At 38.9% G+C, this 14,295-nt stretch overlaps 2 protein-coding genes across 16 annotated transcripts in view; one reads left to right on the top strand and one right to left on the bottom strand.

Moving 5' to 3' along the window:
- The window catches only part of FIG4 (FIG4 phosphoinositide 5-phosphatase), a 69,289-nt gene extending 62,974 nt beyond the window's left edge, over positions 1-6,315 (bottom strand). For both annotated transcript variants that reach the window (XM_065059711.1, XM_065059712.1), the window contains exon 1: positions 6,041-6,315. In XM_065059711.1, the coding sequence (XP_064915783.1) occupies positions 6,041-6,106 (66 nt within the window). In that variant the 5' untranslated portion in view covers positions 6,107-6,315. The remainder of the gene's footprint in view (positions 1-6,040) is intronic.
- A 47-nt stretch (positions 6,316-6,362) lies between these two features.
- LOC102097064 (zinc finger and BTB domain-containing protein 24) overlaps positions 6,363-14,295 on the top strand; it is an 86,832-nt gene continuing 78,899 nt past the window's right edge. For 13 of the 14 annotated variants that reach the window (XM_065059701.1, XM_065059700.1, XM_065059696.1 and 10 more), the window contains exons 1-5: positions 6,363-6,715; positions 7,881-8,010; positions 9,409-9,472; positions 12,588-12,640; positions 12,725-12,821. In XM_065059701.1, the coding sequence (XP_064915773.1) occupies positions 7,894-8,010; positions 9,409-9,472; positions 12,588-12,640; positions 12,725-12,821 (331 nt within the window). In that variant the 5' untranslated portion in view covers positions 6,363-6,715; positions 7,881-7,893. Of the gene's footprint in view, positions 6,716-6,738; positions 6,945-7,880; positions 8,011-9,408; positions 9,473-12,587; positions 12,641-12,724; positions 12,822-14,295 lie in introns of those variants that run through there. The other variant, XM_065059693.1, reaches the window with a different exon arrangement.

The raw sequence follows: 14,295 nt of genomic DNA, 5'->3' as shown, positions 1-14,295 counted from the left end.
GGTCACCCCTCAATCTCCTCCAAGCTAAAGAGCCCCAGCTCCCTCAGCCTTTCCTCATAAGGGAGATGCTCCACTCCCTTAATCATCTTTGTTGCCCTGCGCTGGACTCTCTCCAGCAGTTCCCTGTCCTTCTGGAACTGAGGGGCCCAGAACCGGACACAATATTCCAGATGTAGTCTCAGTGGGTGTCACCCACCAGTGAGAACCACTACACCACCACGACAGACACCTGCTTGGAGCACACCATCATACAATATTTTTCTTCAAGAAGTGGAAGGTGAACAGGCAGAGGGCAATATCATACTCATTCATAATACACAGATGATAAGTGAGTTTGCATTTTGAGAGTGCTGCTTCTCTGTTTGGAGAAAATTGTTAATTAATTAAAGCTAAACAAATCTAAGTGGTCAATAATACTGCAATACAGCTTAGTGATTTCCCTCTGGGTCCAGCTCATTAAATGAGCATAATTTCTTCTCAAAGTGACACCTATGCTTACAGACAAACCATATATATATATATATATACACGTGTATATATATATACGTGTATATATATATATATATATATATATATATACATATATATATAATATTATAATAGAACAGTACGACTTTAAGATACTTGTCCACAGAGCAGTCTGGACCAAAAACCACATTTAAAATTAGAACATGACACATGACACACAGGAAGAGAGAAGTATATAGAGTTGCAAACACTATTACTGAGGAAGTTCAGTTGGATACTTCTCAATTTCGATTTTAATAGATGAATAAAACACAAGGAAGTGCTATGAGAAATGCATCCCTCACATCAGCTGGGCAGCTGCTATAGTTATGGTATCTGCAGACTATGGTAGCAACCACCACAATAAATGGTACTTAACAAGCTCTCTTCGAACTCCTTTAAGGACTAATCTTGAGTTTTTCTTTTAAACCAGAAAGCTAGGCTGTGTAATGCACTAAGGAAGGTCAGCTGAAAACAGAACTAAAACCCCACATCAACAGACTTAAAGAAGCCACTTTCTTAGAAAGCCAGACAATGTGAAATCTCAGTTTAGCAAATGGGAATCCTACCCGCTGCACATTAAGAGGATATTCGTGTGAAAGTAATAAAGAAGTGAAGCATCTGCAAAAAACTTTTGAATTTGGACAAGTCCTCAAAACTAGGAACCCAAAATTAGACTTCTGCTTGGGAAGGTTTCAGGACAGGCTAACAATCAACAATCTCAGAATTACTTGAAAAATTATATGATATACCAGCTCGCGCCCAAACTTCAAGGTCTAAAATGAAATCAAAGATGAGATGAAAACTAACAATAAAAAAATTAGCAAAAAAGACATTTCAGCATTAGCTGCTTCTGCTACCTAATTTATGCAACTAATGAATAAATCAGTCTGTCTTACCGGAAGATACAAAGCACAAATAAAACCATATCTGTGACAAGTACCACAATTAAATTTGCTATCACATGAATACTAGGAAAGAACAAAGAATAATACCAAATCAACACAACACTGAGCATGTATCATCAAACAAATTAATTTCTGAGGTTGTAATGTAATTGTAAAATTAATCAAACCTAAATGCACTGTACTGTTTACTACTATTTTGATTAACAGAAATCATTACAGCAGCAGAAATGAGAATCCACAGGTAAGCTACGGAAACCTTTCTTAGAGGTTCTATCCTTATTCTCTTATTTCGTTTATTACTAAGTTGAGCTGCATAAATTGAAGCATTTTCCAAATGTCTCAAGCAATTCCACTCCACAGCAAAGCCACTGCATTTAGATAAAGAGACAACCTTGACCAACAAAGTACTTTCTCAACAGAGCAGTTCTCAAGGAGAAGCAGCGCAGACCTCCTCATACTGCTCTGCCGAAATCCTTCAACCATCACCTGAGATGAAACACCCTGTTTCCAGGTTTAGTCTGCCCTTGGCCTTGGCTGAGGCTTGCTAACAAGTGCACTTTACCAACCACTGCAGTGCACCATGCAGGTACATGCCTATGAGATCTGGACTGAAGCTTAATTTATTGCACAATTATCACTAAGCAACCACAAGATAGAAACAATCATTAGTCACTTCCACCTGGGACTGAGTTTTAATGAAAGCAATCTAATTGAAAGGCTTTATATCCTCTTTTATCAATCTTTTGATTCAGCCAAATCAATAACAATACCTTCTTCTAAAAGGAGTCTAAACAAAATAAAAAACTTCTTACTGCAAATTGTTGTATCTAATGGCAAGGTAATAGTTCTGAAATCAAACATTCTTAAAAAAATAATAATAATAATAATTGTGGGCAGAAGATTACTTCCTAGAACTCCTGGTCTAACACTATGATTTGCTTCTTTGTATAGACTAATTATCATTAAGAAATGTTAGCACTGTGAAGAATTTATTTCACACAGCTTAATCAGCACAAAAAAAAAAAAGTGAAAACACACTAAAAGTTACTTGAAAAATACATCAGTGCACTAATACAACCAAATTTTAAACCTGCAAATAGCATAAAGAAAACACTTAAGAACTTCAAAATGCTTGCAAAAAAATACCTGCTGAGCCCATAGATGTGTCTAAAAGAACAAGTCCTAAGAAAGCGTGGTGGGTTGACCTCCACCAGCCGCCAGACCCCCAGCCGCCCTCTCACTGCCCCTCCTCATCAGGACAGGCAGAGAAAATAAGATGGAGAAGGTGATGGGTCAAGGTAAGGACAGAGAGATCGCCTACCATTAACTAACACAGGCAAAACAGACCTGACTTGGGGAAAATGACCCCCAAAACCCCCACATAATTTCCCCTGGGTGAAAGGGTAGAAATATCTACAGGTAATTATGCTAGTCACATTGCTTAATAAGCTTGTACAAGTCAGCTGGGTACTGTGGAGATCATGACTGTAGAAAAACCTGATTAGAATTAAAAAATGTTAATTAAGCCTCATAATACTCTGGAAGATAGACAAGTGATTTGCTTTTATAGAGATGGCACAAATTGACTTGTTCAATGTCATGTCACCTCAGGGGAATGACAATTTCTAACAAACTAACCTACAGTTTTCAGGTGGACTTCATTTGAGGGATACACAGAAGTTCCATCTTGTCCTGAATAAGAAAGGAAAATATATTTTGTTTCTTATTTGTCATACTGTTGAAATATCTTTACTGCCCTCTGGTGTGCGTTTCAGTAGTAAATATATGCATAAAATGAAAGATAATTGGCATTGATCTGAATACAACTGTTTCAGTTCACTTTTTTTTACTACTTCTAAACAAACCCTCAACTCCCTAGGACAAACAGGATATGATATTCACATCTCCATGGTATTTATTGACGCAAAGCATCAGTTTAAAAGGTAGGCCTCAGCAACTACCCTAAACATAAACGTTAATAGAAAATGCAGAATTTTGTTCTCTGTTGCTTCAACTGACACTGTGAATTCAGTTCTCCTCACCTCTAGAAGTCTTTCGTGTTTGACTCCAATAATGCTTCCAGAGCCTTTCCTGTCTGATTTAAATAATGCTTAACTCAAAAAACAACAAAAAAAAAAAAAAACAAAATCGACCAGCAAAAAAAAAAAAAAATCCCCCAAAAACCACAACACCACCAAACACCATCTCCCTAAACCATTTCTACTTTCTCATCCATTTCATGTGTTCCTCCTTCAACATAGAGGGGGTTTACAGCAATAAGCAGCATGATCAGTGTAAGTTAACTGTTCCTCCCACCACTGCCAACTTAATTCACCCCTTCTTCGCCCACTCAAGGTCTCCACAAGGAATCCTAGGACACAGTTTCATGTTGCCCCATATCTGACATAACTCCAGGTGTCATGTGCTTACACTGTAGCAGGATCTTATTGCTGTCTAAAACTATCTAACAAGAAGGTGTAGATAAGACAGAGCCAAAGCCTTCCAAGAGGTGAACAGTGGATGGACAAGATGCAACAGATACAAGTTGGAACATGTAAAATTCCAACTTAATATAAGAAATTTATCCCTCTTTAAAAAAAATAACTTAAAAAAAATCAGGGTGGTCAAGCACTAAAACATGTTTTCTACAGAGGCTGTGAAACCTCAGTACTTGGAGATATTCAAAACTCAGCTGGACACAACCCTGACATCATGCTCTCCTTGAAGCTGCTTTGAGCAGGGGGCTGGACTAGATGATCTCCGGAAGTCCCTTCTAACCTGCACGAGTCTGTGCATCAATGCTTTTCAAACAGTTACTCCAAAATAATTCCTATAGCATTTTTCCTTTTGAAAAAAAAGGAGTACATTTTCAGTATCAAAACTTGAAGCACTGCAATTTGCACTTTTTTATTTTTTAAGTAAGAATATAACCACACCTAGGGAAAATACTCCATTTTCATCACCCACAAGAAGTGACTGAATAAATGGCTTTGAGACACCATTACTCAGCTGAGACATTTCAAACAGCTCATGCTGATCCGCAAACTGCTGCCTCCCATAGCTTATCCAAATCCTTTTGTCTTCTGCTGTAAGCAGGACTGCTGGATCTGCCCCTTACTGAAATGTGAATGCAGGAAAGTGTTGGTAAACTCACTCATACAGGCAGATGTTGCCAGCTGCCACTAGCCAGATGTGAAAGACTGTGGTTCCTGAACCAACAGGATCAACTTGAGAGGCCTAGAGAATTTTAGTTAGCTGACAGAACCCTAAAGTGCAATATTGTCCTTGTACTTGTTTCTCCATTGCCCATCTCCCATATAGCAATAACTTAGCTGAAAATAAAACAACAACAAGTGTTTTCCAGCAATGCTGAGAAAGAAGATTAACGTAGCCATCAAAATTCTTTTAGGTAGGCCTAGGTGAAAACAAGTAACATTCTGGAAAGCAAGAGTAACCCAATTTTTTCCATTTACTAGTTCCAGTAATTCTGCATGTTTTAATCTGCCATTTTTGTATATTTTCAAGAGGCTACACTGACTTCAGTGCAAAAACTATCTTTCTGTTTATTACTATAGGTAACATCTGAACTTAGAACTAGAGATAATTGTTGCATTTAAAGCCACGGTACCTAGCTCTATCCAAAACTACCTTAAGTGAAAAAACAACACACTATGAAGCAAAAGAAATTACACAGAGAAATTTGATTGGAAGCTAAAGGATGATAAACACAGCGGTATTACCTCAGATTATTTATACCAAGAACCGGATTCTGACACACACATGATGCTCATCACATGTTTAAAGAAGCAAATACCACTCAAACCTCAGAATCCTCTTTGCCCACGGCAAAAAGTACTGTGAACAGCACATCCCTACAGGTTCTCCAATAGAATATTAAAAAATGCTAAAAATCTTCAACAGCTTCCTTCCAGAGGTCAGACTGGAAACTCTGGAAGTTGCTCCACAAACGCATTCAGCCGATGAGAACTGAAATCTCTCAGCAGCTGTAAACAGACGGGTGCAGGGGGGCAACCACTTCAGCCACCCTGTTTAAATTCTTAATTAAAATCTTAATTATTTAGTTCCGGACAACTCCAGCTGCCCAGTTTTCATTCACCACGGCACCAGCCAGCACTGTTAACCACAGCAACACAAAGAAACCACACAGGTCACCGTGCACACACTAACAGCAGCAGCATTGGGGGGGCGCTAAACTTGTCCCCCCGGCAGCCCCGATGCTGTCCCCTTGCCCGGGAGCTTGAGCTCACAGCACTGTGTGCGTAGCTCGGCCTAGACTTGAGCGCTTCAAAAGTGCTTAGGTCAGACTAACAGCACTCAGGTTAAATCAGACGAGGCAGAGACGCGGTGAAGACAAGAATTTTAAAAGCTTTTCTTTGGTTATTCATATATTTTGGATGCGTGACAGGGAAAAATAAATAAATACAAGAGAGAAGGGTAAGGAGCAGTGTTTTGGCAAGCGGCAGGCCAGCAAAGGCAGCAGCCCCGGACACGGCAGCAGGGACACCTCCCGCTCTGCCCCGGGCGCGGAGCGGCAGCCCCCAGCGCGGAGCCCGCCCGGGGGTCTCCTCCCCGCCCCCGGGAGCGGCGGGGCAGACGCTACTTACAGCCCTGGTCTCATACAGCACCAGCTTCTGCACTGAGCTGATCATGGGGGCGGCGGCGGCCGGCATGGCGGCCGCGCAGGGCTCGGGCCTTGCCCCGACCCTGAGGCACGGCGGGGCCAGCGGGGGCTGCCCGACAGCAGCCGAGGGAGAAGCCGAGCTCCTGCCGGAGCGCAGGGACACAACGGGACGGGGGACAGACTCCACCGGCCTGTTGCCGGGACGGGGAGAAGCCGGAAGTGCCAGCACGCCACCGCGCAGGCGCCTCCACGGGCGGGCGAGAGCGAGCGCCTGCGCCGCCGCCTGAGGGGGCGGTGGAGCCGCCTCACGCTTGGCCCCTCAGCGGTGCAGCTCCCCGCACCGGGGCAGGCGAGGCGGCAGCAGCGGCGCTGTCAGCCGCTGCTCCCGCCGGGGCCCGCTCGTTGGGGGTTGCGACGCGCAGCGGGCAGGTCCCCACGCAGAGTCAGCACCAGGAACAGCTCCCAAGTGCCCCTTGCGCCGGGGGAGGCCGGTTCTCCGCCTTCATCCCCCTTCGGAGGGGGCGGGGCGAAAATAAGGGAGGCGGAACGAAGGGAAGGGGGCGGTGCTCTCCGGTTGCCCGGGTTACAGAGGGACGCAGGGCCTGCGTGCGGCGGCCGTTGTGTCTCTCTGCCCCCGTCCCGCCGCAATTCGCTCAACGTAAGTGCCGTTGTCTTCCCCTCCTCCGCGGCCCGCCCCGTCCCTGAGGGGCGCAGAGCGGGGTATCGTGTTTGCCCTGCCAGTCACGGGGGGAAACAAGGCTCCGCCAGGCTCTTGGTCAGGGTAGGGGGATCTGGTGTATTTATTTGGTTGGGTCGTTTTTTGTAATTAGGAAACCGCCCATTAACTGGGAAGGTTTGGGAAGGAGTGAAACTGCTGGAAAAGCCAGGTAAAGTTCAGCCAGTGAGTTCCCGTGAGAGAAGGGGAGGGTTGATTTGTGGGTGGTGGTGGGTTTTTTTGATATTAAAATACTGTCCCTAGTGTACAGAAGGTCTTACTCTGAAAGTGTCATAAAGTTTCACTTTGATGTTTCAAAACAAACTTTTCAGATTCATCCTGAAGTGGAATTTTTTATTTTTTTTATTTTTTTTTAATTTAAAAATGACTGGAGGTTGGGGAGTTGAGTCTTAAGTGGCCCTCCAAAGCAAACGAGGTTTTGTTTTACCACCTTCAAACCACGCTTAATGTTTTTGGGCTCCCTTTGTTGGAAAGGCCCATCTGTAATTTGCTCCAGCTCACTTGAATTAGAAACTTGTTTCTGTTTCACGTTGTTGCATAGATGTGCGATCTCTTGCAGTCCTGGGAGAGTTGGGATTTATGAGAGGATTACAGAACAGGTCGTGAACCGTGATTTGATTCTTCAAAGCCTTGTTCACATACCTAGCCATAGAGACAGCAAGTACTTCCACTGACCATGATGGGGCTCTTCTGTGTCTGAAGCTCACACACAGAGGGCCTTGGCAAGACCATGGCCCATTTCAGGGACCAAAGAGAAGTTACAACTATGGTAATTGGAACAGGAAGGAAAAGGCACTGAAACAACTGCATGCTGTTTAAAAAAGAGCTACAGTCCGTTTGAGAGTCAGGAAGAATCATTATCAACCTCTATATAGTTGCAGCTGAGGATTGGGGGTAGTTCAAACAACCCCTTATTTTTTTCTTAGTGCATTGTCTATGTTCTCTAAATGCTTTTTCTTCTTATAACAGCTTTTGTTAAAAAGCAGTTTGCCTTGTATCAAATTATTATTCAGTTACGTTTTTAATTGTCATTTTAACCACATATAAGCTACTGTATTTTATAACAAGCTTTTTTTTTTCCTCCTAGTCTTAGATAACTTATGGCTTCACAAGACGAGAAACAAACTCAGCCCTTTGCAGACATCTTTGATGAAGATGAAGCTGAAAAATCCTTTCTGTTGTCCAAGCCCACTTGCTTAATTGTCCTTGGAAAGCCAGTAAGATGTCTGACTGACATTTTTTTCTTCAGAAATTCTGCAGACAATTTTACTTTGCCTTTCAAAACCTTTGTTTAGTGACACTGCCAAAAAGATCAAATGCCTGCAGAATGTGGTAAATATTCTGATCTCATTTAATGAGGCCAATTTTTGGCCTGAGTGACCAGCTGATTACAATTACAAGTGTTATTACTGTAAATAAAAGTTACATGTTGCTCAAAAAGTTTCTTCTTTTTTCACATTGGCAATTGGATTGTTTTTATGTTATTTCAGTATTATAACTTTTAAAAAACTTGACAGATTCAAGACAAATAGGCATGAAAGAACCTTCAGGTTGATGTACTGACTAACAGACATGCAATGAGATATGAAATATTTAAATGAACTTTGATGTAATTATATGTCATATATTTGGGAATAAGTGAAATCCACCAAGGTGTCTGCGATCATTGCCTTCAGTAGATGCTTGATATTGAAACAAATTTTAACAAAGGGTTGAAATTGCACAGGCCTGGTCAGGAGGGCAAGGAATTAAATATTCTATATTTATTATAATATATTTTTTTTAATATGGCTGATGTGTAGAGCATCTATCTTATTTAAGATATGTCTTTTAAGTTAAAAACATAATGTCATTAAAGCAAAACCAAATTATATATATTCTCATCACACCTGTAAGGTATAAGGTATGAGTAGACTGGAATGTTTGCTGACACACTGAGAATATTATTTATTAGTGGTTTTTTTTACTATTTTTCAATTACAAAATTTATCTAGGGTCAAAGAAGGTCTTGTATGCCCTGGGAAAAAAGGGCATAATCCTAAGGGTGGAAGATGGTGTGTTTTGCAAAGTCAGATTCAGGTAGCTGTACTCTTAGATGCCGCATTACTCCTGGTTATGTTGGTTCCTCAGAATTCATGTAAGTGATAAATATTTTGTCAGTATCTAAACCAGATTTGTGGACTAACAAGGGCGATTTTTACATATTCATTGTTTTAGTGAAAGAATGCTATCCCTATGTATCTTACTCAGAAATGGCTGAACGGTTTTGCTTCATAATTTGCTTGGAGGCTGAAGATAATAAATTTCAGTCCTGAAGAGTTTCTCATAGGAATTTGTGGGCAAATCATAGCTGAGTTTTAGACAGAGTTACTTAGAAATAAATTCAGTATAATTACTTTGGAGATAATTAACTGCAAAGGGCAGTAACAGTATATCAGCAATGCTAGGCAGTGTGAAATAGAGGATCATATTAAAAATGGCGTAACTCAGAGGCCCTAATCCTAATGGTGGCTTTTAGTTGGTTTTATCATATGAAAAGATATTCTTCATTGTGTAGTATGTTTGGTTGTTGTTGTTTCCTTCTGCCTATTTAAGTGTGTATTTTTCATTTTAAGGGCTCTGGAAAGAAAACATTAGCTAGAAGGCTAGCACAAATGTGGAAATGCATTTGCATAGAAGGTAAACATACACTGTATTGGGAATATTACATCGCTTTGTATTGTCTTTTGATTTAGAATATCTTTTCTGTTTGATGTAATTCAAAATGGCATGCTTCTGATTGCAGTAAAGACTACTGATAAGGACTAAGTAACCGTTTTGCCAGAAATGCAATTGCTGAAAAACAGCCTTTTAGTTATAGAGAGGCTTAGAAAAATAACTTTCCTCTCCTTTTTTTTTTTTTTTTTTTTTGGAAGGGGATACATGTAACACATAATTATCAAATTCTTTTCTAGTCCTTTAAGGTGATTCATGTGACCCTCTTGTTCACATGGAGGTAACTCATTGAATTGCAGAGAGCACAGAGATTTCTGTATCAGCATGAGTAATAGTGGAAGGAATGGGAGCTGGCACTTTCAGATTTCTAACACAAAAATATCTGATGGCTTATTTCAGAAGATGTAGTTAATTTCTCCCTCCATGTGTTTACTGGAATACAAAATATCATTTAGTTGTCTAAGCTTATCCATGTCCATTTCTGACAGTCTGTCTCATTGAAGATTTTTCAAGGTCTGTAGAGTAAAACCTTTTGCTTACAGCATTATCTTACTCCCTATCAATGCAATTTTTTTTTTTATTTTTTTTTTTTTTTTATTTTGAGACACCTCAGTGGGAAAATAGGTTTCTACAAAAAATAAATCTCTGGCAGTTTTCTTTTGTACTAATTTTGTCAGCAGTAACAAAAAGAATTAAAATGTGTATTTTTTTACAGGCCTGGTAATATTTTTGTATCTGTTGTGACATTATAATTCACAAATCTTGCTTAATTCACTTTTTTAAAATGAAAAAATAAAACATTTCCACCAGACTTGTCCTACTAGTTTGAGGGCTAATACGATAGTTTTAAGTAGAAGAAAGCACATAATAATAATATGTTTTTAAGTAGAAGAAAAGAAAGCACCTATTAATCTTAACTATGAAGCAATTTCTTGAGTGCCTCCGCACAACAAATTATAAACCTGATTTTATAGTGTATGTGTGTACAGTTGTTCTAATAATAGCCCTCTAGTGGATGGTGTAACACTTCATATCCCTATGAATACACAGGCTTATTTATCAAATGAAGTGTCTTTATCTTATTTTGATATGGTAAAATTCAGTTTAAATAATGGTCTTTTTTGACTTATGTAGATATAAGCTTTTTAATTCATGGGATTGTCTAACAAACAAATTGATACCTGGTCCAAAACGTAGATCAGACCAAAATCAGAAGGGACCTTAGGAATGTACTTAAGCTAACCCACTCTCTGAAGGTATCTAAACCATTACTATATATATATGGGTTTTTTTATTTTATTTTTTTTTTAAATTCCCAGGCAGTCTATCTCTGTAACACAGTCTTTACCATTAGAAAGTTTTTATTAGTGACTGATGTAAACCCCACTTTTTGCATTTTTATGCCTTATTTCTGGTAGAATCAGAGAATTATTCTTTTCTTCTTTTGCTCATGATAAATCTTTTAATCTTCTGTTGTCTAGTGTACGCACACGTGTAGACACTCGCATTCCTTCAACTTCTGCTAATAGCTTTTTTAAAAATTTTCCACATCAAAAAAGAAAGAAACAAATAAATTCAACATACAAACCCACAATAATATAGCTAAGAAAGACCTCCAGAGGTTACTGAGTCCAACCTTCTACTCAAAGCATTGTCAGCCAGAGAAGGTTGTTCAGGGCTGTGTCCAGTTGAGTCTGGAATATCTCCAAGGACGGAGACTCCACCACCTCTCTGGGCAACACTTCCCATTGTGCAACCACCTTCATGACTAAAAACTGCTTCCTAATTACCCCATTGAAATTTCTCATGTTCCTACTTGTGTCTTTTGCTTCCTGTCCCAGATGCACTTCTGTGAAGACAGTGGTTCTGTCTTTGTGCCTTCCCATTAAGTCATTATAGGTAGCAATCAAAGCTGTTCTGTTTTCTCCAGGCTGAACAAGGCCAGTTCTTTTGGCTTCTCCTAGTATGTTCAGCACTTTTAATCATCTTGGTACCCCTCACTGGACTTGTTCCAACTAATCAAAGTTGGATAATTATGAAATAGGAAAGGTGTTCACAGTCTTTTTAATTGGACAAAATACTTTCTATCCATTTATCCAATGAGGACAATATTAATGAATAAAACAGGACAAGGGTCCATGTAGAGCTCTGATTTTCAGTTTCTGTGTTGTTTGTTAGTACATTCCCTGTCTCAGTTGGGGCCCATGGCAAATGATGCTCTCCTAAACACACACATTCGTAATATGAAGGACAGTGAGTGAGGCAGTCATCATTACTAGTAGGAGTAGTTTGAAAACAGCCACTGTGTTCTGGGGAGAAATATTTTAGCTGTATAGGAGTGAGCCATCTGGCTTCAGGACCTTTCCTTGGCCTAGTTTGTTAACTGTATAGATGTAGCCTTAAGGGTTGTTCTCGAAAACTTTTGTGACTATCTGCTTATTTCAATGTTATGGAAGTGTGTAAAGGCTTCCAGGATCATTCTGCTATGATGTCACTGTCCACAGAGACAGCGGGCAGGCCTTTGAACTTGATGGGTGTCAAATTTAGTGTTTTATTTAATTTGAGATAATTAGACTACATAAGGAGTAGGCTTTTAAGGGTTTTTTTAAAAGCCCTTAAAGCTGCTTTTAAAAAGCCCTTTAGACAAATAACTGGTTTTGTGTGTCTAAAATGTTCTTCTAAAATTTGCTTTCAAAATTTGGGAAGCATTTGAGCTCAAATACTCAGCTCTGGATTACACAGCAGTAATGCTAATTTGGTATAAACCAGTAGTTAAAATAATCCTGCAAGGCTGCTGTTGTGCATTTGTCTGTAGTATATATATATATGTATATGTCTAAATTGTAGAGAAAAACATCTACCCAGACATTGCTGGAAGGCATCAGGTTCTGGATGGACAAAATATAATAATGGCCATAAATATAATGACTGTTCAGTCAGAAATACTCTGGTTGCTTGAAGCACACATACATACTTGTATATGTGTGTGTAAATGTATGTATCTGTGCATGTATATGTCTGTATATAAAATATTTATATTAATTATTTTATTTTTATTCTATCTGATGTGCTTTCTCAGCTTCAGAAGTAATTCAAACAAATATTAATGAAGAAACAGAATATGGGCTTAAGGTAAAGGTCTAATCTTCTAGTAAGTTTTTTCACATTCTTGAGAAATACATATTATATAAGACTATGTTTTGCATTTTACCTTAGTGTCAAGAATTACTTTTTAAAGGTCAAAATATTTCTGAAGAACTGGTTACAGAAATGATTCTGAAAAAGATTGAGTCACCAGAAGTTGCTCATTTTGGTAAGTATATTTATAGCCTAAACTTCTTAGAATGAATTAGCTATGATTTTCACACACTTTGCATCCATTACTGCTCAAATATAATTTATTTTGTATTAAATGGTAGCATCTTTTCTTGTGCTCAAATATAATTTATTTTATATTGGACGATAGCATCTTTTCTTGTGCTCCTCAGGTTGTGCAATATCCATAAACTGGGACTGTATTTTGGGATTAATTTACCAATATGTGAGATCAGAAAGTGTCATACCAATTCTATATTGTGTTAATATTGAGAAAACAAATTTGCCCCAAATTTTAAGTGTTGCTGTGACTCTCAGTTGGTAATATTATCTGGTTATAAAAGTTTTAGTATTTAAAAAAATTTTTTTTTTTTGCTTGAGTACTTCTGTAACAGCAATAACAACACACACAAAAAAAACCCAGCAGAAATGTATGGTCTTTCTTTTCTTGTTTTTCTTACAATGTTGTTTATTCCCTTTGCATTCTGTCACTGACAGTAAGTTAGATAAGAATAGTATTGGCAGTAATAATATTTCTTCTTTTTGAGGAAAGATTATGTTCATTGAGTCTGTTAAGACTAGTTCTCCAGACCTTGTTAGAGTCTGAACCTGCTTTTCTGAAGAGAAAAAAATATACTGCGAAGTGGAAAGAAAGTAAACGATAATGTAGTGTCTTTTTCTGGTGCCGACTTTTATTTGAAATTTCCATTATAGGACAGAGACATGTATAGTGCCAAGAGTGTCTTCAGTTTACACTGCTCTCAAAACTAGCATGCTTCTATAAGCTTCTAATTGCAATGGGTTTTCTTCCTTCCCTAATCCAAGACTGAACGGTTTTGCGAAAGATGTAGCCTTGCCTGGTGAAACCAGGCTTTTGAAACAGTAGGCAAAAGACAGAGAAATAGGGAAGAAATAAATTAAAAGAGAAGGGGAGAAAAAAAAACCCAATGATATTATGGTGAAACAAATACTTGAGGGAAGAAGTTGCAGTAGAAATACCAGTCTCTTAATCCATATGTCAGGACTTTAAGAAAAGCCTGAAGAGGTGTCTGTGTTATCTGAGATCCCTTCTTTTAGTCAGTCAGATAATGAATGACTAAGATGTGTGTATCACAGGGGACCTAGAGTCTGTAAACATGACTGCAAAGTTGATAGAAAAACTGTTTTTTGTAATCAAACCATTTTCTGTATTACAGATGCCCAAACATAGCAAGGAACAGAATAACCTACATTCTCACTGTTTTTCCTACCAACTACAACTCAACTCCAAAACCTATTTTTTGTCAATTATTTTCTTGTTCTAATCACTTTTTTGTTTAGCAACTATCTTAATGTAATCCTTGGAAAGCTTAAGTAGGCTTTCAGCAGGAACTAATGAGTCAGTTGACTATTAATTATTCATTAAAGATTTTAGAAACAGTGTTGTATGAAAGGCTGATTTTTTAAGTTTTAACTTTTGTTTCTAGCATTTT

Source organism: Columba livia, chromosome 3 (genome assembly GCF_036013475.1).
Source record: "Columba livia isolate bColLiv1 breed racing homer chromosome 3, bColLiv1.pat.W.v2, whole genome shotgun sequence".
Classification (NCBI taxonomy): Eukaryota; Metazoa; Chordata; class Aves; order Columbiformes; family Columbidae; genus Columba; species Columba livia.
Note: the sequence above shows the minus strand (reverse complement) of the source record. Positions and strands in the feature narration are given on the sequence as shown.